This window comes from Conger conger, chromosome 18 (assembly GCF_963514075.1).
Source record: "Conger conger chromosome 18, fConCon1.1, whole genome shotgun sequence".
Lineage (NCBI taxonomy): Eukaryota > Metazoa > Chordata > Actinopteri > Anguilliformes > Congridae > Conger > Conger conger.
Window position 1 is genome coordinate 16,232,538 of NC_083777.1, and position 26,967 is coordinate 16,259,504.

At 49.1% G+C, this 26,967-nt stretch overlaps 1 protein-coding gene across 1 annotated transcript in view; it reads right to left on the minus strand.

The window, feature by feature from the left end:
• LOC133118143 (inositol polyphosphate-5-phosphatase A) overlaps positions 1 to 26,967 on the minus strand; it is a 128,499-nt gene that overhangs the window by 4,936 nt on the left and 96,596 nt on the right. Inside the window, exons 10-13 of the mRNA XM_061227930.1 lie at positions 17,607 to 17,702; positions 17,074 to 17,148; positions 11,348 to 11,421; positions 1,873 to 1,984 (exon numbers count right to left, since the gene is read on the minus strand). Coding sequence (XP_061083914.1) covers positions 1,873 to 1,984; positions 11,348 to 11,421; positions 17,074 to 17,148; positions 17,607 to 17,702 — 357 coding nt within the window. The remainder of the gene's footprint in view (positions 1 to 1,872; positions 1,985 to 11,347; positions 11,422 to 17,073; positions 17,149 to 17,606; positions 17,703 to 26,967) is intronic.

Genomic DNA, 26,967 nt, shown 5'->3' on the forward strand with positions numbered 1-26,967 from the left:
CAGCCATTCTATAGATTTATTAGAATTCAAATGAGACCATAAAAACCCCCCAAAATCCCTCTTTAACATAATTGATAAGGTATTCAATCTCTAACTTCGAGTAATACGTTTGTAGAAATGTTCCATTTTTTGCCGTTTACATTGTTTCTCTACTGTTAATGACCAATATATATATAAAATGCCTTATTTAATTTTTTTTACAGATTAAATTAGATTGACAATACATTTCTTTTCAATCTATTAAACTGAATTTTGAAATTTCATCAGACCTGGATAAAGCCATCAATGCTACACGTTTGGTTTGATCCCAGTGACATACATTTAATTCGATTTGCTCATAAGAATTGTACAGCAGATTCTTATTAGTACAGGTAGATTTCCATATATGCGTTTATACTCCAGACTTATAAATTCTATTTTCAGTTTTGTGTCACAGTTTTGTATTTTTGATTTGAAATTATATTTCAGTAGCAAAGCTAAATTACATCATCGCTCTACTGCAACAAATCAACGACAACAAGGCCAACGTGAAATAATAATTTTACACATAAAGATAATTTCCACGAAACATTCTCGGGACAAACTAACATTGTGCACCTGCCGGGGCGTTTGTAAAAATACGCAAACAAATAAAGGAATCTGGTGACGAGGAGAGAGAGAGAGACGGGACCCAGCCGTGGGCTGATGGGACATATGGATTTGTGTGCCTTTACTACGGCGTGCTGCCTGGAACAGGGGAATACAGATTTGTGTTTGTTGATGGTGTGGGGGCTGCAGATGTACTGGGTTGCACTGGCTGTGTGACACTGTTGACTCTGAGGAGACAGGGATTTTTAAAAGCAGGGCTCACATGCACCGCTAGCGACAGAGAGCCGGGATATGCACTGCCTGTGTGGACCCAGCTTAGAGACCTAAATGAACATGCACTCGTGCCAGAAGCCCATCTGTGAAACCCCGTCAGCTGAGAGAGGGAGGGAGGGAGGGAGAGAGGGAGAGAGTGAGAGAGGGAGAGGGAGAGAGAGAAGGAGGGAGGGAGGGAGAGAGAGAGGGAGAGAGAATGAGAGTGAGAGAGAGAGAGAGGGAGAGAGGGAGGGAGGGAGAGGGAGAGAGAAGGAGGGAGGGGGAGAGAGGGAGAGAGGGAGAGGGAGAGAGAAGGAGGGAGGGAGAGAGAGAGAGAGAGAGAGTGAGAGAGAGAAGGAAGGAGGGAGAGAGGGAGAGAGAGAATGAGAGAGGGAGAGAGGGAGGGAGAGAGAGAGGGAGAGAGAAGGAGGGAGGGGGAGAGAGAGAAAGAGTGAAAGGGAGGGAGAGAGGTCTGTCTCAGAGACAGAGAGGCTGCCATTCCTTTTGGGAGAGAGGAGGGAATGTGTGGATTTGGCAGCACAATATATTGCCACTTGCCACAAACTGAGGGACAGAGAGTAACTAATGAGACAAAAAATATAAACAAAGACAGGTCTATTATAGTGCATTACTAATTATACTGTGTGTGATGTATTGACTGTAGAATGTGATTTATTTCTTTTTTCTTGTTTACTGTATTTATTATTGCTGTTTGTTATGTAGGTGTAGGCTCTGGCAATGTAAATGTACCCTTACCATGCCAATAAAGCTTATTTGAATTGAATTGAATCGAGAGAGAGTAGAGGGAGGGAGGGAGAAGAGCGAGAGGGAAAGAGTGAGAAAGAGAGAAAGCGAGAGATTGAGAAAGAGAGTTGCTTAAGCCCAAAGCCCAAAACCTGGCAATACTTAGTCTTATTGACTCCATCTGGCTGAACCATTGCAATGAATTTAATTTCTGGTACCGACAGGAGTGGTTAGACCCAAACGGACCACACGTCTGGTCACCAGTGGAAACGGAGAGGCCGCACTCACCTTCAGCACCAGGTCCTTGGCGGAGGAGGACATGAGGATGCGGTCACACCAGGCTGGGCAGCGCGTGTTCATGTACTCCTTCCCCTGACTGCTGTCCTCGCTGTACGGGTAACTGCGCACACACAAATACAACCGCTGTTACCCACGCAACACCACAGCCTGTGTCACAGGACACAACACAGCCTGAGTCACTGGCAGGACACAACACAGGCAGGGCACAACACAGCCTGAGTCACAGGACACAACACAGGCAGGACACAACACAGCCTGAGTTACTGGCAGGACACAACACAGGCAGGACACAACACAGCCTGAGTCACAGGACACAACACAGCCTGAGTCACTGGCAGGACACAACACAGGCAGGACACAACACAGCCTGAGTCACAGGACACAACACAGGCAGGACACAACACAGCCTGAGTTACTGGCAGGACACAACACAGCCTGAGTCACAGGCAGGACACAACACAGCCTGAGCCTGAGCCTGTCACCAGTAAAAAAACAACGCAGTCAACAAGACTGATACCGAACCACTTATTTTTCTTATGCCACTAAAACTAAATAGGGAAACATGGCAGCATGGAGCGACATGGCTCAGGCAGTAAGAGCAGTCGTCTGGCAGTCGGAAGGTTGTCGGTTTGATCCCCTGGCCGGGCAGTGTCGAAGTGTCCCTGAGCAAGACACCTAACCCCTAAATGCTCCTGACGAGCTGGTCGGTGGGTGCCTTGCATGGCAGCCAATCGCCGTTGGTGTGTGTGTGTGTGTGTATATGAATGGGTGAATGGGAAGCATCAATTGTACAGCGCTTTGGATAAAAGTGCTATATAAATGCCAACCATTTATCATTTGCACATATTAACACACAAATGCAAATTACTTTTATCAAGCACATATTCCCCTATATTCCAATATACCTTTCTATACCTTCCCTACCACAGGTCATTCTACAGGTAGAGATTGAAATGGCCAGGGTGTTACGGCACTTGTTATTATAGCTACTTTGGATGTTCGCGATTTACAAATCTAGGCCTTTTCTGTGCTGCAAGTTGGACAAGTTAAATACCAAAATGTAAAATGTACTGTAAATGTTGATATAAACATAACACACACATACATACATAACAAATAGCACCATTACATGCAGAAGGCCCTTTTCTTAAACAGAGAGAAAATCCAGGAGCGGTATTAGAACACATCGGCACCCATTGTTGAACAGAGCTGCAACGGGCTGGCTCCAGAGTGAGCTACGTGTCTCCGGCACGTATACAAGCAGCGCTGCCATCAAAAAGAGATTAAGCCCATGGCAAACATCCAAGAGAGATTGTATCTGAAAGTGGGGGAACAATCCAGTGATTTAAGTACCCTCTACACCTCATCAAGCCTACACAGATTTACATTATTGAGAATCCAATTTGTTACGGGAGTTCATCAAACTTTGCCAGAGAAACACAATGAGAATCCAATTAGTTACTCGACTGCCACAGCCAGTAGGAGTGCTTAGTAGGCCTAGCGTGCCCATGATATTTATAGATGAATAACCAGATAACTGCGCCAATCCTTTATTCTCTAAAATGGCTTTACAAGGGAGACAGATGAATGCATGAAATAGACAGCCAAATGTGTCTATTTATTATCTGCCAAATCCTTTGTGAAAAGTTTATTTAATTTTTTTAAGTCATTTTTGTACTTCAACAGCCAACTTTGTTTTCAGTCAACTTTCAGAATAAACAGCAATTACGCCTGAGGAAAATAAAATATGCTTAACAAAACTCTGAAATGAGCAGTTGTGTAACAACAACAATAATAATAATGTTGTTTGTTAAAAAGTATTGCCCAATCGAGATGAGTGGAAAGATTACTGATAACTATGGTATTAGCACAGTTTTGTGATACCACTGATACATTTATTCATATATTTATTTAATTACAGGATTTATTCATTCATCCGGCTCTCTGCTCTTGTTCACAACCTTTCCGAGAGTCACAGTTTTGCTATTTTAGAGGCTCCATCACTTTCTTCCTGTACGCGCCCCTGTTAGTCTCAGAAGCAGCTCTGCATCCGTTCACAGTGACTTCACTGATGTGCCAACAGACCCCTGACCACACTGTAGTTCTTACCCTTTAATGGCACTAATACAGCTCTACCAAAGCCATACGCCCAATGCGCCTAAAGTAATGCCCCCCTTCCTCCCCTACCATGCACCCTGTCAATGCTCTAAACAGCTGGTACACGAAACATCTTACAGGTGCACCATGGCAACAGGCCGGGTCACCGGGTCAGAGTTCTAAACCAGAAGGGGGGGGGGGGGGGGGGGGTTAATGAGAGAGAGAGGGATATATGATTGTGGGGGTCATGCTGGGCAGGTGAACAGGAGTTTCATCATTATGCACAACACAGCTTTAAACCTGTGGAAATGCCGCTGCTTTTAAAATGGCAGAGGGAAGACCCAATGTCCAGGAGGAAAGAGGTGGGGGGGAACGGAGAAAAAGGCAGAAAGAGGCACAGAGAAACGTTCACACGTCAGCAAATCAGAAAGACTTCGCTTTAAGGCATTCCAACAATGGAATGGGTCAGAATGAATAATTCTACTTGATGCCTTGAATTTGAACTGAGAAGAGACTGTCAGCAGGTCAACTGATCTCAAGTGAAGGGAGGGGGACTATTACAGCATAATAAATAAAGTTTTTCTGTTAATACCAAAATGTTCTTAACTTATAAATCGACTAAATATCACTGGTCAGGGAAGTAAAAACACTCAAAAACACCTCCTTATCTACTGGTTAGTATTAAACATGTGACATGGCAGAGAGACCTGACAGTTTGAGACAGGTCAATTAATTAAAAAGTCCAATTAGACCCGGAGCAGTGGAAGTAAGTCTGTACTGCGTGGGGAATATGTATCTTATAGGCAGAGGTGCACAGTGGACAAACCCTTCAATCTAAACCAGGGAGGTCCCGGGTGAGCAAGCCAGAGGTGACAGCAATTTCAGCGAGAAGAGGGACACCTCAGGGGAAATGTGTGTGTGTGTGTGTGTGTCTGTGAGTGAGAGTGTGGGTGTGTGTGTGTGTGTGTGTGTGTGGTCGGGGGTGGGGGGCTGTGCCTACCCCAGGGGCTGAGCATTATCTGCAATGTGAAGTGTGTTTTCCTGGAAACTCCCGAAATGTTCCGTGTGTCCAGAATTTTCCGGTTGCAAACGGTGAGGAGATTGCAATTTCAGCAACTTCTGGGACCCCCTGTCCCTTCACCCCCCCTAACCTCCCCCAGTGCAGCGCGGTCGTGCGGCGGGCCTGCCTCTCCCCCACGGCACCGCGCGAGATTACATGACAGCTCTAATGCAATGACAAACAATAGAGTGGGCCTTTCAGTGCGCGTGATTAATGCGGCCGATTAGTGCGCTCACAAACTTATCTGGGAGCAAACTCAGCAGGTGGGTGTGAGAGCCGAGGAGCCGTCAGCTCCTACCCAGCCCGTATTACCCGCAACAAGACTAATTACACTAATTAATGGCCGGAGCTGATAAACACAACAATCGCCCACCTGTGCCTGAGAGACGGGTGTTTCAGACCCGCTCATGCATGTGTGCCGTCTCTCCCTCCGTCACTCTTTCTCCCTCTCCGTTTCCTCTCTCTCTCTCTGTCGCTATGGTAGCACGATATGGCGTCTCCTGGCTCTCACCTGACCAGCGGGAGACTCCCAGGGGTAGGGGAGATGGTGCGCACGGCACTGCATTTCCTGTGCAGCTGACAGCTGAGTGTATATTTGGGGCGGGTCAGGGGGTTCAGTGGGGTGACTATGTGCTTCAGGTAGTCTCACCTGGATGCTCTAACTGAAGCTGAATCCTACCAGATGCAGACACTGTCCATCGAAAGCACCTCAGCTGGACGATGGGCGTGCCACATGAGGGTGCAAACAGGAAGTGAGCTGCAGGAAGTGAGTGTTTCAGGGCTTTGTCAGTGCCTGGCTCACAGAGCAGGGGGGAAGGAGGGGGAGTTGTGACTCACTGCCCCATGTTAAGCGGCTGACAGCGAAACGCTCTTATCTTGTTCTACATAATGACAAATAAGTGAGAAGTCAAACAGCATCCTGTAAATACAGAAATCCTGTATTTAATGAGGGTAATATAAACCGCAAATGTGAGGGAAAGATCTGTGATAAGAAGTACAGTACCGCTGTGGGAAAGGTCAGAGTTCAGCCTGGGCGTTGCAGGGCAAAGGTCACGTCGTGTTGTGTTTGACATGGGAGGAGTGGCGGATAAGTTTAAATGCATCCCCTTTCTTCAGCCACCCAATCCCTGCTTTCTGCACCATGCTCTGAGCAGCCTTTATTTGCCGTTGTCAGGGGGAGCGTTTTTAAAAGCCAGGCTGAGCGAGGAAAAGTAAATCTAATTAATTTTTCTCTCTATCCAAAGTTGGGTGCAGCCATGCTGCGTGAGGGTGTGCCAGGAGTTTCACCATTGACAAGTCTTACCTCGTAACCTTTCTACAATACTACTGCAGCACAGTAAGAACATCGTGAAGAATGAGATTTAGTTTACCAGACAGTCTTTAACACTCATTAAAACCCTCAATCCACCATGAACTCTAAGGGCATTACTTTCCAGAAAGGACTCCTTAAGAATAAAAAGCTTTCAAAGCACTCCTATTATTCTGAAGACATCTAAAACCTACGTAATTCAGAAATAGCAAGGTATTGTGTATGCTTTTACATGGTCTTTTAAAACCTCTATACAAAAGGTCTCGAAGGAAGAAAAGCAATAAAGGGAGATTAAACCCAGATCTGTGACTGTGTCTGGAGGGATCAGCGATATCCTCTTTATATCCAATTAACACTGAGCGCTCGTTAATGCGTCCAGAACAATGTTGCTGTTGAGCTGCTAACAGCTGGGCTGGCTGCAGCTCCAGAAAGAAAGAGCGTGTTGTTTCATTCCTACACTGCTTCAAAAAGCGCCACTGAACTACATCTGGGGCACTCCACAGACACAGCAGTCATGTGCTCCTGCACACCTCCAGAGGCAGGCCGTGGCCAACAACAGCACTCCTCCGCTCCCGGGAGCCTGAGCTGAGCCCTGCTCTCGGTCAGAACTGTGTCCACCGCGGTGACATCACTTCCTGCTGTGAAGGAGCTGGAGTGTGGTCACTTTGGAGGGGGTCCAGGCTGATGTGGAACACCACAAAGACCATGAGGAACATACCAGAACAATCCTTCATCTTCCCAGTTATTGGTTAAGCCTGAAGACGGAATCAGGAGTTACAGTGTGAAAGGAATAATGCCTAGAGGAGATGTACTGTATGTATGTATGAATGAATGCATGTATGTACCGTAACTATGTTTCCCCCAGCTAGGATGCTGTCCTATGCATACTCAGTGTTTTTCTCTCAGATTTGTTCCCAGAGGAGTTTGGTTTTGTTTCCTGAGGGAGAAGTCTCTCTTCAGGCCTTCCTCATAGACCTGTTGAGTTTGGGAAATGGATGCTAACGTGCCAAGGTTGGTCTGGGGCCGATCCCAGCTTCCTGTTAAACACCAAACGGTGAAGAGAAAGCCATACATCACCCTCCAGCCCACCGTCACGACCCAACTGCCCTGTCTAGACTTGGCAAACAGAGAGACATGGGACTGGAGCCATGCTTTCTGTCTGAGCACAGTTTTCCCTCTCTCCCACTCCGTCTCTCTTACTCTCCCTCATTACTCTCTCTCCCTCTCTTTCTCTCGATCATATCCCTCTCCCTATCTCTCAGTCTATCTCTCCCTCATCCCTCACTTTCCCTCATCTCCCCGTTTGTCTCTGCTCTCCGTCCCTCTTTCTTTCTCTACTCTTATCTCATCTCTCTCCCCTTCATACCCTCTCTCACCCTCTCTCTCTCCGGAGACCGCTCTTGTGTTGCAGAACTCCACAGGCCTCTCCGCTCTGATTGGTCTAACCAGGTTACAGAGCCGGACAAATAAGCCTCTTCCTTCTGCCGTCTCTTTCACTCGCCCTAATTTCCTCAGCCACGGGTTCTCTATTCAATTTCTGCGTCCAAAAAACCCCCCAGGAAAACGGCAGTGCTCAAAAGCACTTTCTTTCAATCAATGAAATGCATGTAAAAAACATGAATCATCCGTTCGGGGTTTTAGACCAAATTACCTATCCACAGGTCTCTCTTTGTAATTTTTTTTGAAACTGCGAGCCGTCCTGTCCCAGTTGTCATGTTACAAAATGGAGGACGCAATCTTTTTTTCAGAGAAACCCCAGACTGTCCGCTCCGTATCTCCACACCAAGACGGCGCAGTGCTCCTGTCATGGACGTGGCACAGCCTGGCAGGTACGTCCGTGCATGTCCGCCGTCTCGCTCGTTAACGCCAGACGGCCGTTTCTACGACGCATTCAGACTCAGCCTGCTCCGAGCGGACCGAGCTCCGTTTCCCAAAAACCAGCCGTCCCCCCCCCCCCCCCTCCCCGCGCTCGGGTGCCTAACGGGTGATAAAACTTCACCCCGGGCTGAGAATGAAGTGTGTTTTGACATGACACTGGGGCGTGAAAGCTGGTAGGCTTTCCCTGCGTCTCGGGGAGTGCACTCCGCGGCAGGCTGGCTCCAGGTACACCGCTGTCAGGGGAAAGCCAAATTCCACACGCGGGCGCGCAGGTGTTCACAGATGTCAGGGCTGACTCGGGCGAGAGTGAGCGATACGGGTTTACAGCGTGTAGCACATTCTTTAAAAGCAAACATGGCACATGAGAATTTACTGATCTCTTCACCCCCCTCTGGCTGGATGACCCCGGCAGAAAAGCAACCGGAGCCTGCGAACGGACCCCGAAGGATCCCAGTGACACGGTAGTGTACTGCAGCACTTAAGGACCTGGACTTTTATCATATATTTATCTCTTATATGTCAAAATAATCCCTCTGGAATGACTAGTCCTACTGAAATGTCTTTCAAGGGAATCCTGCCAAGATGTTTGTGCGGACCAGGCGATGTGTACAGCGTGTAAAACAGTCACAGTGCTCGTCACAAGCTTGCCTGCCATAGACTAAACACGCTCACTGAAAGCACACCTATTCCAACCTATTTTGCACATTGGCTCCGAACACTTAGCACAGGTTTACTAGCTGTACCTGTGCCAAATCTAAAACTGTACCCTGGCCCATCTGCGTACTAATAAGACTACAGTCACTATTTTCCTCTTGCATCTACTATGGCATCTAACTAAGGTGTAAGATATGACCATGTTTACTTAGCGTTAGTGGTGTTTATTAGCAAAACCGGTATACATGCATTTAACCAAATGACAGTGCGACAGCACACACTACGTCTACACCTGACACACACCCTGGTGTGGAGCTGACCAGTAAGAAAGACCGGCCCACATAGGGGGTGTGGAAGGGTCTGAAACGGAGAGAACGGGGTTGGGTTTGGAATGGGTTTTCTCCCACAGGGGTGAGGGGGGTCACGGTGTTTAAGTTTCAACTCTGCAGCCCTAATCTCACCAGCAGTAATAAGAGCAGGAACCTGCAGTGTGTGCGTTAACATTCGGTGCAGATAACGTATCACTTGATCCGTTTTTAAATATACGGTAGATTGTACGTTTCCCAGGTGAATGTGAGCATACAGTTCATTCAAACCTTTTATTAAATGCTTTCATACAGTCTGGAGAAAACCCCTTGACTGCTTTGGGTTGGATTAGGCGTGTGTGTGTGTGTGTGTGTGTGTGTGTGTGTGTGTGTGTGTCTGTGTGCATTACACTTTGTGAATGAGTGAGTGACTGCGTGTGCATGTGAGCATGTGCGCATGTGTGTGTGTGTGTGAGTCGGTGTGTTTATGTATGTATAGGAGTCTGTGTGTGTGTGACTGTGTGTGCGCGTGTGTGAATACGTGTGTGTGTGTGTGTGTGTGTGTGTGTGTGACTGAGCGTGTGTGTGTGCGCGCATGTGTGCGTGCATGTGTGAATGCCTGTGCGTGTGTGTGTGTGTATGGATGACTGTGTGTGTGACTGTATGTGTGTGTGTGCGCATGTGTGAATGCCTGTGCGTGTGTGTGTGTGGGTGGACGACTGTGTGTGTGTGTGTGTGTGTGTGTGGGTGGATGACTGTGTGTGTGTGTGCATGTGTGTGTGTGTGTGTATGGATGACTGTGTGTGTGACTGTATATGTGTGTGTGTGTGTGTCCGTGTGTGTGCGCAGTGGTGTCTTGGCATTACACAGGAACAGAATGATAAATCCAAACTGCCACTTATGCAAAGCGATGTAAATGTGTGGCGGTGATTAAGACGAGGAGTCGCTGGAAAACACAGCGCACTGCCAGAACCTTGACCCCCCCTCCCCCTCCCGCCGGTACGGCCGCAGTTTATCAAGTAATTATTGTTTGATTACAGCGTTTCATTATCTACACTGATCGAGTCACTGCTGCCGTCAAAGGTCAACCACTATTATCGCCAGAGCCCACAAGCAGACGCAATTCGCTTGTTTGCACTCGTTTTTTTCTCTTCTTCTCTTCCCTTTTTTTTTTTTTGAAAGGGCTAATTGCAAATTCATTTGTTTGAGGAGGAGAAAGCAGAATGCGGGAGGACGCGTTTCTCCGTCACGGTTTAACGTGGAGGTCCCCCCCGTTCAGTGCACCGTTCCCCACCCTGCACCTCATGCAACCACCATCAACAGTCAACAAACGCAAGGGGAAAAAAGCAAGATAATGAGGACGTTTCCTCAATTTGTTACATCGAGAATGTTAGTTGAATATTAGTGCAGCTGAAATCTGTGGGCCTGGGACGTTCAAGGAAGTCAGAGCCATCACCGCGTTTGACACACACACACACACACACACACACACACACACACACACACACACACACACACAGCCACAGCCACAGCCACAGCCACAGCCACAGCCACAGCCACAGCCACAGCCACAGTCATACCCAGCCACAGCCACAGCCACACCAGCAGCCAAAGATCACCCCCACTATGTCCATCAGCTGTTAAACAACTGGGACTTCACTGGTTCTTATCACTGCAATGACCTACTCGGCCTTGAGTTATATGTGATACTGAGTCACCTATGAAAGGACACTAAGAGGGATTCCAAACTTCATAGTAGTTCGGGGTATAAAAAAGAAAAAAAGAAAATAAATGTAAAACAAAATAAACAAGTACATTTCTTTCCACACATACCACACTGCTGTGCACGTCATCAGAACTGGTTCTGTTCCCTGATTTGCTGTGTTAAATCACACCACAGTTCTACACATTGCACCAATCCTGGCTGCGAAAATGGCTATGATGTCACAATAGATCAGCCCAAGGAAACCTTTGATTGGCAGCTCTACTGGTGCACCTTAAGTCCTGCTTCACAGTGCTTTCCTGACTCACGGAGTCTAGTGAAGTGCCAAAAAGCACCCTTTACCAAACCTGCAACCAGCACGTTCACACTCAGAACACATACCCCTGAGTAACACATTGCAGGGAAATCGGAGGCAAAGGTTGAGAAAATGTCCACACCTGGGAGGAAAGGAGATCTCCAGCTCGTTCAGACGGTCCTTAAATACTGACAGCTCTCTGTCGTACTCTAACAGCTGAGAGAGAGAGAGAGAGAGAGAGAGAGAGAGAGGGAGAGAATACAAAACAAACAGGATTAATTTCTTCACTTCTTTTTTAGTAATATAATTTAACCGTGTGTGTGTGAGTGTGTGTTTGTTGTGTTCGGTTCAGTCCAACACCAGCAGTCCTGCCCTGGTCCCCATGCAGGACGGGGTAGAAGGGTAGATGGGTGATGTGTATTGGGATGGGTGGGGGGGGTGCTTTTCGGGGTAACCCTGGTTTCTGTGGCAGCGGTGTTTTCCGGCGCTCTTCATCAATCATGTCTCCTCTCCCAGATGCACCGCTCGGTTGTGTGTGAGCTGCTGCCGCCCAGATTGCGTTTCGATGATCCCCCCCCCCCCCCCCCCGTCCCACAAACCTCATAAATCATCAGCGAGAAGTGCAATTAGCAGCTACTTGTACACATTAATTATCTGTGAGAAGCACAGGTAGCAGATACACCTGCATCAGTGCCTCCACACCCTGTCAGCAGGTACCCAGGGACCTCCCAAAGGGCAGGGGCCCGGTCCCTATAGGGGCCCCACCCAAAACCCAATTAAGAAACGCGCAGAACAAACGAAAACACAGCGGCAGACGCGGGGACCTGACGGCTTCATCATAAAACGCCATGAGCTCGTACACACGATGATTCACACAAACCCATCCTGTCTCAATTACATCAGCCCAGCATGTGCCTGTCATTTGTGCAGCCTAAACAAGACGTGAAGCACGCTTTAGCTGGCACCAGGGGCTATTCTCTGGGGGAGAAATATACATGTAATCGATACTATTGATCGGCTCGTATTTCCGATGGGCTGATGCAGTAAAACGGTTTTTGAGCGAAGTGAATATGTATTTGAGAAGTGTACGGTAATGGTTTTGTGGTTATCAGCCAGGGTGTGTCCATGTTGTGTTCAGATTAAACACTGTTAATAGGTTTGAGTTTCAGTCAGGATCAGCAGTCGATGGAAATGTTGGTTCAGATAAACTGAGTGTCTGTGTGCCTGTCTGTACATTTGTGCACGGAAGTGTATGATTGAAAAACAGATCCTTTGCCTGAGAACATGAATCCATAAATCAAAGTTTGTGTGTGTGTGACAGCAAGCTTATGTATGTGTGAGTAATAAAAATACAAGTGCATATGAATAATCAAGTGTGTGTATGCGCATGTATGTGTGTGTGCATGACTATGTGTGTGTGAATGTATGTATGTATATGTGTGTGTGTGTGTGTGTGTGTGTGACTGTGTGTGTGAATATGTGTATGTATATGTGTGTGTGTGTGTGTGTGTGACTGTGTGTGTGAATATGTGTATGTGTGTGTGGGTGTGTGTGAATATGTGTATGTGTATGTGTGTGTAGGCGTGTGTGTGTGTGTGTGTGTGAATATTTGTATGAGTGTGTGTGTGCATCTGAATATGAGCATGATGCCTGAGTGAGTGAGAACAGGAATGCACATGTAGATATGTGTGCATGGTGAGCGTGTCAGCGTGTGCACACGCGTGTGGGGTAGAGCGTGTGCACACGCGTGTGGGGCAGAGCGTGTGCACACGCGTGTGGGGCAGAGCGTGTGGGGTAGAGTGTGTGCACACGCGTGTGGGGCAGAGCGTGTGGGGTAGAGCGTGTGCACACGCGTGTGGGGCAGAGCGGCGGTCATTGCTCGGGGTGTGGAGGGCGAGTGAAGCGTGGGGCGGGTCAGGAGGCCAGGCGTCAGGCATTCATCAAACTCTGCCGGCCGGGTCAGGGGAGAGCCTGTACCGCGAGCAATGGAGCGACTGCGCTTACACCCCGCGCCACACACACTCCACCACACACACTCCACCACGCCACACACACTCCACCGCGCCACACACACTCCACCACACACACTCCACCACGCTGCAAAACACACTCCACTGCGCCACACACACTCCACTGCGCCACACACACTCCACCACACACACTCCACCCCGCGCCGCACACACTCCACCCCGCGCCGCACACACTCCACCCCGCGCCGCACACACTCCACCCCGCGCCGCACACACTCCACCCCGCGCCGCACACACTCCACTGCGCCGCACACACTCCACTGCGCCACACACACTCCACTGCGCCACACACACTCCACTGCGCCGCACACACTCCACCCCGCGCCACACACACTCCACCGCGCCACACACACTCCACCGTGCTGCAAAACACACTCCACCGCGCTGCAAAACACACTCCACCGCGCTACAAAACACACTCCACTGCCCAGCAAAACACACTCCACCGCGCTGCAAAACACACTCCACCGCGCTACAAAACACACTCCACTGCCCAGCAAAACACACTCCACCGCGCTGCAAAACACACTCCACCGCGCTACAAAATACACTCCACTGCTCTACAAAACACGCTCCTCTCCACCAACCTGCAAAACACACTCCACTGCGCTACAAAATACACTCCACTGCCCTGCAAAACACACTCCTCTCCACCAACCTGCAAAACACACTCCACTGCGCTACAAAATACACTCCACTGCCCTGCAAAACACACTCCTCTCCACCAACCTGCAAAACACACTCCACTGCTCTACAGAACACACTCCTCTCCACCGCTCTACAGAACACGCTCCTCTCCACCGCTCAGTAAAATCAGCGGGGCCGCCTTTCACAACGCGTCACGAGCGAGCGCACCGCCAGGAACAATATTTTTTTTCAAAGAGATGGAAAGAAGAAAAAAAAGAGGGGGGAAAAAGAGAGAGGGCAAAAAGCATTTGCGGTCCGTGATGTGCTTAAGCCGTAGGTGAGGGTTGAGTAATTCATTCAGGGCGACGGCGAAAACCCACGGGCTGAAATTACACACTACATTTCATCCCAGGTCAATTAAGCAGAATGATTTGCAGCTCTGATGGGCCAGTGGCAATAACACTGCTTATACAGGCTCAAGGGCTCATTGCGTTATAAAGCTGCCGTAGTTTATCAGTAAGAAATGACCTTGAAGTTCGTGGCCGGAGCCCAGGAGCGGCCCCGACGTCTTGAACCGCGGACATATCTAATAAAATAAAATAAAATATAAAAAAAAAATGAAAAAGTGCCCAAAACGGCATTTGGTCAGATTTCTTGCTTCGTTCCAATAAACGGCAGCACCTAAATCACGGGCGGCTGGTTTATTGTGGACGGGGGATTTGCTGCACAAGGTGTGAAAAGCCTCGCGGTCCAGCGTCTTCCGGAAGCGCTCCGCCGATCCGTCCGGAGACGTAATTGTGCTTTGATTTATCAGTTGTCAAATCCCTCCCTGACAACACCTGCTGCCATTGAAGCCATCAATAATGGACGGGAGGGGGTCAGAGGTCATTTAATTTAATTTTTTAAGCCTCCTCACTGTGCTTTCATTGCGGGGCCATATTTTTCCCTGTGTTTGTGAGATGTTCATTATTTAGTGCGGAGGCCAGATCGTGCTATTGGGAGTGGAGGGGCCAGGGGGATGAGGGTCTCGGTCCAGGCAAACACAGAAGACATCGACCCTGCCCCGTGTCACCAACTGGGTGGGATTTTACAGAAACGCAGCCCTGTGGGGTTCAGCAGAATGTTCCAAACGTCAGCATTGAAAAAACGGTGAAAAGAAATAGCTGATTATTCCTTTTTTTTTTTGTCAAGTGTCATTATATTTACAGTAATAATTACCCAGAAAGCAAGTAAAGAAACTCCTCTACCAATTTCAGTGTTCACATATTTGTTATTGGTGTGCAGTGAGCCTTTTCCAAATAGAGAGAGGGGGAGAGAGAGACAGAGGAAGACAGAGTGAGAAACAGAGAGAGAAATAGGGAAAGAGACAGAGAGAGAGAGGGATAGGGAGAGAGCTGAAGAGGGACAGAGAGAAAGAGGGAAAGAGAGAGGGGGAGAGGGGAAGAAAGAGAGGGAGAGAAGGAGAGAGGGGAAGAGAGACAGAGAGAGATAAACAGGGAGAGAGGGAAAGAGACAGAGGGAGAGAGGGATAGGGAGAGAAGGGAAGAGACAGAGAGAGAGAGGGAGAGAGAGAGAAACAGTGAGAGAGGGGAAGAGAGACAGAGAGAGATAAACAGGAAGAGAGGGAAAGAGACAGAGGGAGAGAGGGATAGGGAGAGAAGGGAAGAGACAGAGAGAGAGAGAGGGAGAGAGAGAGAAACAGTGAGAGAGTGGAAGAGAGACAGAGAGAGATAAACAGTGAGAAGGGGAAAGAGACAGAGGGAGAGAGGGATAGGGACAGAAGGGAAGAGAAACAGTGAGAGAGGGGAAGAGAGAGAGAGGAGCTATTGTTTTTAAGTGGTAATCGATAGGGCTGAGTGAGGAAGAAAAGGCAGGTGCGAGACGCAGGGCCGGTCCTACAGTAAAACATCACAGCGCCGTGAGGTCAGAATTTTATTTAGAAGCGGCGTCGGCGTGACAGGTAAGGCACGGAGCAGGGGGGCGTGCTGCTTGAGCAGTCAGGGCAGGGCGCCGCCTCTCCCGCCCCCCAGCAGGACGGTTCATCACTCGCATCCCGCCCGGCCCGCGCCAGACACCACACAGATAAAGTTCAAATAAAGAGATACTGAAACAAAATCAATCGCCAGAGCGAGATGGGACAGGACAGGACGGGCTGGGCTCAGCGCACGGGCACGCCAAGCCCTCTCTGACCAGCCAGCCCCCCCAACCCCCCCCCACCGCCCGCCCAAACCCCCGTCTCCACCCCCCCACGCGGCGGGGAAAATTTAATCTTCCCAAATACTCATCAGAGCACTCCATCCTCCGCACCTGACAGCCCCGCGGATAATTAATTATACAATTTCGATGGGAATATCGACTAAACAAACCTATAAATCATACCAAAAGTCAATAGGCATGGACACATTCAATCATGTCCTAAGCAATGATTACTCCTCTCAAAATACAATAATTATTTTCAAGAGCCGGCCGGAATTAAATTTCTGTCAAGACGGTACAAGTCTAGTGGTTGATGAAGGATGCCATGGATTTTTTTTTTTTCTTTTTTTTTTTTTACTGGGCGTAAGAGACATTTATCCTTCTGGAAAGGTAGTTTGTTTTATAAGGATCACAACACTGTGTGTTTAACTAGACCATGACGATTAGATTATCTCCGATTGCTCACAAAGTCATTCATCTCCCCGCGTGCAGCGGATGTGTCGAGCGCTCTCCCGCGCTCTCCCGCGGAACGAAAGCCGGCCGCCGGTTCTGATTCGCCCCGTCGGAGGCGGGGGGGCGGGGAGGAGGGGAGTTTGCGTCTAACGCGCGGGGCTTTATTAACGGGTCCTGATTGCGTTCCGCGTGTTTCTTACCCTCTCTCCGGTGAGGTATCCCCGGGCTGAAGTGAAACGCGCGGTCAGGCCGGAGGGCTTAATCGGGAGCGTCTGAGGGTCTCTTCACCGCAGACAGTGCAGATAATCTGATGTGATATCCTGCCATGGACTGTTTGGGAGCGCATTAAAGAGACGTCTGACCCGGGGGGGACCGCGGGGGGCGTCTGCGCCCCTCCGACAGGCTCTCGGTGAAAGACCGAGCTGTGCACGCCGTCTTTTTATCTGCATTTCAGCGCGTTTCCTTACAGCACAACCTCTCCTTTCTCCTTTTCTGTCACTTTTAAAATGGATGTCTTTGAGGCGTTGGTGCTTACGGAAAGAATGTCGAAACCGAAGCTTACCGGGGTTCCATTGTTTTCCCGGAAAACATCTTGGTTAATATAACTAAAAAGCTTCTTTTCGAGTTGAAGAACGACCTAGAAAAGGAGAAGATAAATGAGAGGAGATTAATAATTATATTTTTATAACACAGCATGTCAACATCCTGTCCAACAAGTACTCCATGTGACCTGTAAATAACCCTTCAGATTCTCAATTTTCCATGAGAGAAAACATGGAAGTTATTACATTACATTCCATAGAAATGCAAAAATCTCCTCTCTTCTCAAGCCAGACAAATTTTGTGCAAAGGTTGTGGCGACATAAATGATTCCTATTGATGCATGTTGGACTAATACCACTCATTTCAATCACTGTCAGCCCCTGTTCGATGTCCTTGTGTTGTGTGTGCGTGTGTGTCTGTGTGTGTGTGTGTGTGTGTGTGTGTGTGTGAGAGCGAGAGAGAGAGAGAGATAGAAAGAGACAGCAAGAGTGTTTGAGATGGAGGGAGGGAGAGGGAAAGAGAGAGAGAGGGAAAGATAGTGTGGGCCGTTACCTTGCGATCATTGTCCATCTCCCGGAATATTAACTTGTCGACTTCGTTGGTGTCCGCTGCTCTGACAGTCTGCATTGTAGCAGAGGAGCACAGACTCTGCGGGGCAGGGAGGGGGGTGTGTTATCCGCAGGTTCAATTCCAGGGGTTACAATAATTAAATTAAAGCCCCTGCACATCACCACCAGGAGTGGGCCAATTACCTAGTGCTAAGCACACAGAAAATGTGTTACTCAGGCCCAATTATTTAGGCCCTACACCCTCTATTTTGATATTTTTAATGTCAGGCATTTTTTTGGGCGAAAACAGAAACAGAAGCATAAATCCTGAATAAAGGAATATTAACATTTTACAGCACCAGATTTTTCTGCCTCCCCACCCCCACGCCCCATCATGGCTGCCTCCCCACCCCCTCCAATGCAACCGCACGATGCCCCCCCCCCCCCCGCCCCCACACACACACCTCTCTAAAAGGATGTGTCAAACATACTTCACAAAAAAACTAAACGATGCCAAGACTTTCAAACACTGCGAGGAAGCCCAGAAAAAGAGCGCGGGGCTCTCACTTTCACTGTCTTTATCGGGGGGATACATCCCCTGACCTTCAGGGTCCGCCGCGGGGTTAAATTCCCTTTTGTGGACTCTTTTAACAATTAGTTAAACATTGGACCATCTGTGTTTGAAGACAGTTGAATCAGATAATCCCTGTGGCCAGCGGTTCCCATAGCGCGTCGCTGGGGACTTTGGCTGATTCCAATTCAAAGCACAGATTAGTCAAACAGGTCAAGCCAATATACGGGAGGGGTAGGGGGGGGGGGAGCTCTTTAGACTGAAATGTCACAAATGAGCTCTGCTTGCCTGAAACGGCGCACCAGATTAGAACAAACACCCGCTGCAACTCAAAGTGGAAGAGCCCTCCCGGTGTCTAAAGCCCCAACAAATCGCTCCATCTTTCACTCATTTAGAGCCTCCAAACACAGGGTCAATGCAGTGCTTCTGCATCCACATGCTAATGCGCTTAGAGGGCTTAAGCAGATTTCTGGAGTGAATAGGGCAATGAGAGACTCGCGGGGGGGGGGGGGGATGCGGTTACCCTTTCCTGTCACAAAGTCATTGTAGCATCCTGGCTGATGAAAAATGAAACCAAACCAAAAAAAAAAAGCTCTGAAAATCTTTCATTTTTGCTATTGCTATAGTTACAGTTTTGTTTTAGTTTTTTGCAAACTTTTTGCAAATTCACCCTGGAGAATAAAGAGACACTCAGACACCCCCTTAAATGTGCCTGAAGTGAGAGAAAGAGGGACCAGAGGAGGGGGAAAAAGTGTCTTATTGAAATGGGTCTTTCCAGTTACTGACTTTTAGAAGCGTTCGGCATTTCTAATTCTTTTCAGAGTCTTAGTCTCCACCCCCCCCCCCCCCCCCCCTCACACACACACACACACACACACACACAACCAAGTCAGCTTCGCGAATCCCAAACTCAGCCAACCAGAAATCTCCCGGTGGCCAAATGCACAGCTTATTTAAATGAAATACCATAGTTTTAGGTTACAGAAATGGTTTGGCCATTCATGTTAAAATTATTCTCATAATCCAGTGGCCGGAGCCCTTTGCAAAGTGATTGCCAGTTCTGGGACGGGGGGGTCAAAGTCACTTGTCAGAAATGATGGACACCCCACTACACCCCCCCCATCCCCGACGCCCCCCGGCCTTTGGCCACTTTTAGTGCCTGTCAAAGCTGAGCCCAGGGAGACCGGCCACCGGTCCACAATGCCCCTCCTGCTTTGCATTCCCCGTTTCCTCCTGTCATTGTAAACTCTGTCACAGAATTCCTCTTTCGGTTTCCCCCCCCTTTTTGGCATGTTTTATTGAGCCGTTTACAAGACGAATAAAAACACGATCAGAGCGCTAGCCTGCAAAAGACCGCCGAGGAAAAAAGACTCTCTATTCACCTTGATCACGAACATTTGCTCCTACGCTGCAGGGTCCAATGCCCAAATGACTACACTCTGTGGTGTTTTCTTGTCTGTATGTGGATGAATAGACTGAGGCAGTGCTATTGTATTACATTAGTGGCCTGTACAAGACGTTCTCATCCAGAGCGACACAAGATTTCGTCTTTTTACACGGTGTTCATGCTACGCATACGGAAGCGATTCAGGGTACAATGGGATATGGAACCTGCAACCTTTAGGTTAAAAGCTCAGTTCCCTACCCATAATACTTCACTGCTGCCTGGCAACAAGCTTCAACCCAGGCTCTTTCCTTGAACTCCATTAATGTGTTTAGGACACACACCCACGCAGAGTAACTTACATGAAACCCATTTACACAGACGGAGACCAACTAAAGCCATTCAGGTTCAGCGCTTTTGCTCAAGGGTCCAACAGCAGTGCCACACCTGCGAACTGGACGAACAGCCTGCGAGTTAGAATCTGTTCCACAACCGTTACTCTGCTGTACTGCTCTCGTGCGTTCGGACTAATAAGTGGACCGACATGTACGGTCTGAGCAGCTGGGCCCTGGCCCGGTCGATCGGCCTGTGATTGAGCAGTCCGTCACGCGAGCGCGCCGCTAAACTCCCTCGCCGGTCAGTGGCAGCTGAGCGACCGTGTCACTGATCAATCAGGCGCCGCCGGGCCTCAGGGGAGACGCATCATCCGGGGGTTAAAACAGCCGTCCCTCCTGCGCTCCTGTAATCACGCCAACCCTAACGAAGCACGATTAACTGGAGCCCCATGTCTTCGCTTACTGCTCCTGATCTGCGGAGAGAGGTTAGCCCCGGTGCCAGGGGGGACCGCGTGTTCTGTGAAGACACGGTTAACCCAGCAGATCTCCGACTGTTAGAAACGCTACGGTAATGGAGCCCCCCTTTCAGGAAGCCCGAGGCACGCAGATCAAAGCGCTGCGTGGCTCGAGTCCAGTTACATCTGAGCATGTTACTGTTGCCCCTGAAACGATGTTAACCAAGCTCATCTGAGAGGAATTGACTTTTCATTCGTTACTCGAGGACGGGAAATAACAGCTGTCAGGGCCCGACGGAGGGAGAGAGGGAGGGAGGGAGAGAGAGAGAGGGAGGGAGGGAGGGAGGAGAGGAATAAACAACTCGAAGCTGGGTGCATTTTCCGAGGCTGAGGGACTTCAGAGGCCTGGGTGTGGACCAGATTTGGGGGTGCAGGGAATGGGTGGGGGGGTCCCTTGACCCAGCCTAATTTGGGGGATAATCTCACCCTCCAACCCCCTCAGCCATAAGGAAAGGCAGGGTGCATAGGCCAGAGTGCTCCAGATGTTTCACAGAAGATCCTATTCTCTTTTAAAAGAGAGGGGTTAAAGCAATCTGTTCCACATCAAAGCCCCCCCCCTACTCACACAAACCCCCACCCCCCCTCATTTGATTGTTCTGGATCCTCCTGCTTCGGTGCAGCAAACAGGATCTCCAAAAGTCCCTGCTCAAACACCAGACTCACACACAAGCTTTCACAACGCTGTCCGCGGAAATGCATACTTCAGGTTCTCAACCCCCCTAAACGTTCCACACCCCACCCTACAGCACCCCCATCACCTTTACAGTGCTCATGTAAACACACCTTATAGAAATACAGTACTTTTACAATAAAATGTGTATGTTTTTTAATAAGTCTGTGTGTGTGCCTTTGTGTAGGTGCACGTTTGTGTGAGTGTGTGTGTGTGTGTGTGTGTGTGTGTGTGTGTGTATGTATATGTGTGTCTGTGTGTGTGTGTGTGTGTGTGTGTGTGTGTATGTATGTATATGTGTGTCTGTGTGTGTGTGTGTGTGTGTGTGTGTATATGTATATGTGTGTCTGTGTGTGTGTGTGTGTGTGTGTGTGTATGTATATGTGTGTCTGTGTGTGTGTGTGTGTGTGTATGTGTGTGTGCGTGTGTGTGTGCGTGTGTGTGAGTCTGTGTGCAGTTTAACCACTGAATGGCAGACTCCTCTGTACCTGTCCGGGTGTGTGAATTCAGGACCTGACAGTACAGATCCCTCACCACGCTGCAGGCCCCACAACACCCTCACTCTCACTGGCTGTGTCTGCAGTCACCAGGGCAGCCCTGGCTGAAGATAATAACGCATTGTGTGTGTTTGGAGCGGGGCGATCAGAACCTGGGGAGGGGGGGTGTTAGGATAGCTGGAGTAGGGCTCCCTGGTTCCCGTAGACTGGGGGGGGGGGGGGTTAAATGGGTCTGTGTTGCCTCAGTCGGGACGGGAGTTGCCCTCTCTGTAGGCCCCGGCTACAGTGCGCCATTATCCCCCCCTCCCCGCCGCCACGCAGACGGGTGCCAGCCAGCTCGGGCAGTGCCAGCCCTGGCAGCCGTGGGCACCGTGCCTCTGCCCACGCGATTGAGACATCTGTCTGTCCGCCGGGACAAACCTCCCCGACAGCCATGACACAGGAATGACTCTAAATCACTCCTGACCCCCCCCCCCGTACTCCAGGGTGCCCAGGCCTGCCACAGCGCAACTGTACAAAGCTCCCCACGCCAATTAATCCCGTTTAACGGGAGTCCTGACTAGAGCAGGTGATGGGGTAAGAATTTGGGAGCGGGTCAACCTGTACCGTTCCAGATTAGCCGACTCAGCAGGCACTGGGGGAAGGGGGGAGAGAGAACTTTTACTGAGCGTTGGGAGAATGTCGAACATTTCACCACCATGTGTATTAAACCCCACCCTGATGGAGAATCGGGGAGGACTGGAGCCCTGGTCACCCCCCTGCACCCCGACAGCGTTTTACAGGGACCTGGGGCCGCAGCGGGGCGGGGCGACGCTGTTGGGGGTCCCTCCGCACCCCGCACTCTCCAGCGAACCGAGAGAAGGGCGCAAGGTAATGATAATGCGGCACTATTTATCTGCTGCACATAACATCTGGGAACCTTCTCTAAAACAATGACGGGCCTCCCTAACTGCCATTCCGCCCCATGTTACCGTCAGGTCCCAGTAAAACGCATTTGTCCTCGCAAAACGGATAATGGACAGGCCACAAATCATCCCCACACAACAGAGTGGGGGTGTGGGCACAGGAAAGGGCCTGTGTGTGTGTGTTCCCCGGTTTTTAACTCATCTGCTCCCCCATTCAGACGCTCCTGCAGGACAAATTGACCGGCTTGGTTCTCTTTCAGAGTCAGTGCAGCGCACAGAGAAAGGGACAGAGCTAAGACACTGAGAACAGCCCTATAAAAATTCATCACTTTAACCCTGCTGACCCCACACACACACACAGAAACCTACACACACACACACACACACAAACCTACACACACACACACACACACACACACACACAAACCTACACACACACAGAAACCTACACACACACACACACACAAACACACACACACGGAAACCTACACACTAACACACACACACACACACACAGAAACCTACACATTAACACACACACATCCACACACACACACACACACACACACACATACAGAAACCTACACACACACACACACACACACACAGAAACCTACACAATACCACACACATACAGAAACCTACACACACACAGAGAAATATACACACTAACACACACACACACACACACACACACACACACACAGAAACCTACACACTAAAACACACACACTGACTGACTCACACACAGAAACACACACACGCACACACACAGAATCTAACAAACACACAGAAACACACACACACATAAAGAAACACACAAATACAAATATGGAACACACCGACACACACACACTCATAAAAGCATATACATTACAGATGCATATAGAAACACACAAATGTATATAGAAATCACACCCACACACCCCCCCCCCACACACACACACACCCCTCTCTCTCCTGGAAGGCCAGCAGATGCCTCATTGTGTCTCTGACGGAGGGGCTGCACTGAACAGTACACTAGGCAGGAAGCATTGGGCTGCCACCTGTACAAAGAGAGGCCAAGCAAAGATTTAATCCCCAAACTCACCCCACCTCCCCACTGCTGCTTTAAGTCAGCCGCTCAAAACCAGTCGCAGCAGATGTCCACAAGACTGTTTAACATGCAGGCTTTCTCAGGCTCTCCCCAAGGCAATAAAACGCATTTCAACACAACTTTCTTTCCCTACGAATGGATGCTAAAAGGTATTCTAATGCTTATCGACTCATTTGTTCCGAAACCGTTCACGCTTTGTAGCTCCCCCATTGTCGACAGGGAACTACAGAATCAAGATGGCTTCTCGACTAAAGAAAACAAATAACTCAACGGATTTCTGTTTCTCAGATACACGTCTGAAACATCAGACCTCCGCCTCCACCCACTACTTTGTGCAAAATTGTCCGCTCTCTGTAATTCCATCATCGCAGAGCCAATGTCATTTCCTATGGACGCTGGTTTCCTACAGACACTAGTTTCCTACAGACACTCCTTTCCTATGGACACTGAAGAGAGGGAGAGTGTAGCTTGAAGTGAACCTGAGAGGGAGTGTAGCTTGAAGTGAACCTGAGAGGGAGTGTAGCTTGAAGTGAACCTGAGAGGGAGTGTAGCTTGAAGTGAACCTGAGAGGGAGTGTAGCTTGAAGTGAACCTGAGAGGGAGTGTAGCTTGAAGTGAACCTGAGAGGGAGTGTAGTTTGAAGTGAGTCTGAAGGGGAGTGTAGTTTGAAGTGAGTCTGAGAGGGAGTGTAGTTTGAAGTGAGTCTGAGGGGAGTGTAGTTTGAAGTGAGCCTGAGGGGAGTGTAGTTTGAAGTGAGGCTGAGAGGGAGTGTAGTTTGAAGTGAGTCTGAGAGGGAGTGTAGTTTGAAGTGAGGCTGAGAGGGAGTGTAGTTTGAAGTGAGTCTGAGAGGGAGTGTAGTTTAAGTGAGTCTGAGAGGGAGTGTAGTTTGAAGTGAACCTGAGAGGGAGTGAAGTTTGAAGTGAACCTGAGAGGGAGTGTAGTTTGCATGCTGAGGGCTGGCGGGTGAGGGCCTTATCACAGGCTCACTAACAGAGGGCTCAATCAGAGGACATAAGAGCCCGGATCAGCCATCAGAGGGATCCGCTAAACGGCTGTAACGGCTCCACTTCATTACCGGCCTGATCAATACGACCGCGCCGCACCACATAATGACACCTTAATCCAGGCCTTTACACTAATAAACCACTGCACACTATCTATTATATCTGCACACATAAAATACATCACGGCCCCATTGACAGCACAATTACTGCCATTCGAGTCCACTGCGGGAAAAAGAGAACTTTACACAGATATAATAAATAAATTGGGGGTTAAAAAAACGTTTTTTTTTTTCACTCCCCTGTTAAAAAGGTCAATTATTTCAGTTAAAATAACATGCTGAATAAAGGACCCCTGACTTCTGAAAGGCAGCCCTGAGTTATGCCACAGGGGTGCAGAGTCCAGAAAAAGTGCTTCACTCCTTTTTTTAGAAGGGCCTTGGCATTCCCCCCACCCTCTCTCACCCTCTCTCTCCCTCTCTCTCTCTCTCTCCCTCCCTCTCTCTCTCTCTCTCTCTCTCTCCCTCTCTCCCCCTCTCTCTCCCCCTCTCTCTCTCTCCCTCTCTCAGTGTACAGTGTGAAAGGGTCCGGACCACAATGCCTTGGGCTCACACAAAGCACAATGATTCATTTTACGCCCCCTGTGTTTGTTTGCCCCATTTCATCTAAATGATGTGCTTGTCCGTAGCGGGGGGGAGGTCTGTGGTGCGACTCCAGGAGAAGAGGAGGTGTTTTGGGGGGGGGTGGTAAAGGTACTAAGGCTAGGCCCCGCTTGACTGGGGCTACGCCGTGCTAGGCAACCATCAAGTGGGTGGGCTTTGTCATACGTTTTACCCCCAGATTTCATGCTCATCCCCCTAAATGTGACCCCACTCCGGAGCTTTTATGCCCCTGACAACTTTGCGCAGGAAAACATGCAGCTCCTCTGATAGCATGAAATCGGGAACAAAAGCGCGCCCCCCGCCCCGGGGAAGGGAGCGGAGGACCGCCCGAGAGGGGAAACGTTAACCCCACCCTACCCACCCCAAAACAGAGAGGCAGGGCCGGGCCTCCGCGGGGCGTAAATCACCCGGGGAAGGAGGAGAACGAGGCCCATGAATCCTCACCACGGGACTTTACAGGCCCTTTAAATATCGTCTGATATTTATCCAGCGTGTCAGAGAGGGGATGAGCGCTTCTTAACGTCCGGCAGCCCAGCTCTCACTGACCGGGCACAGAGGACCGGGCTCTACCGCAGAACTCAAACACCAACCGACCAGACCTGACTCCACCGCTGCAGAACACAAACACCAACCGACCAGACCGGACTCCACCGCCGCAGAACACAAACACCAACCGACCAGACCTGACTCCACTGCTGCAGAACACAAACACCAACCGACCAGACCTGACTCCACCACCGCAGAACACAAACACCAACCGACCAGACCTGACTCCACCACCGCAGAACACAAACACCAACCGACCAGACCTGACTCCACCGCTGCAGAACACAAACACCAACCGACCAGACCTGACTCCACCACCGCAGAACTCAAACACCAACCGACCAGACCTGACTCCACCACCGCAGAACACAAACACCAACCGACCAGACCTGACTCCCATTCCCCACTGAGGGCCCTCCACACTCCGGCTTCCCATGGATCAAATGGAGATATTAAAGCATTCTGTAAAAAGTGAATATCAATTGAAAAGAATACACAGTAATATGTGTTAATTAATGTTATTTAAACTCTATCTGAATTCTATAGGGACCACATTTAACACATAGGGGAAGGAGTGGCTATGAATAATATGAGTTAAATAAAAAGAAAAAAATGTTTTCGAAACAACAGAAAATTATTTCAAAAACGCAAATGGTAATTTAAGAAACTATACAAAAAAAACCGGCACTGTGGTTGGACATACATAGAAACCAGAAGTCACACCCGTGGAGACTCAAGTGGGAGAACAGTTTTCATGGAACCCAGGGAAAGCGTTTGTTTAGACTTAAAAAAACATTATACATCAGCCCCCCTGAGTACAGCGTTCGGTAAATTAAAGCATGCTCCTTTTCAAATGCCGACTGATTTACCCCCGTAAATGGAAAATGTTGATGCGCAGTTAGATTATCGGTGGTAAACACTGACTGTTTTCGTTTTGGAGAAAGTACGTTTCTGCCTTTTGTTGAAATCTAAGCGGAGAAGCAGCGCGGGGAGACATGTGAAATATGCTGTTACATAACCATGTAAAACACCAATCGCAGCTTTCTTAGGCTGCTGAGCTTAGGAGGGGAAAAAAAAAAGTTCTTGTTCCCTCGCCAGAAACAGGAGGATGCATTAGTCAAAAATAGACTGACATCATACAGACACTATTGGAGCGCACAATGAGGTCATTATAGCTATTAGTT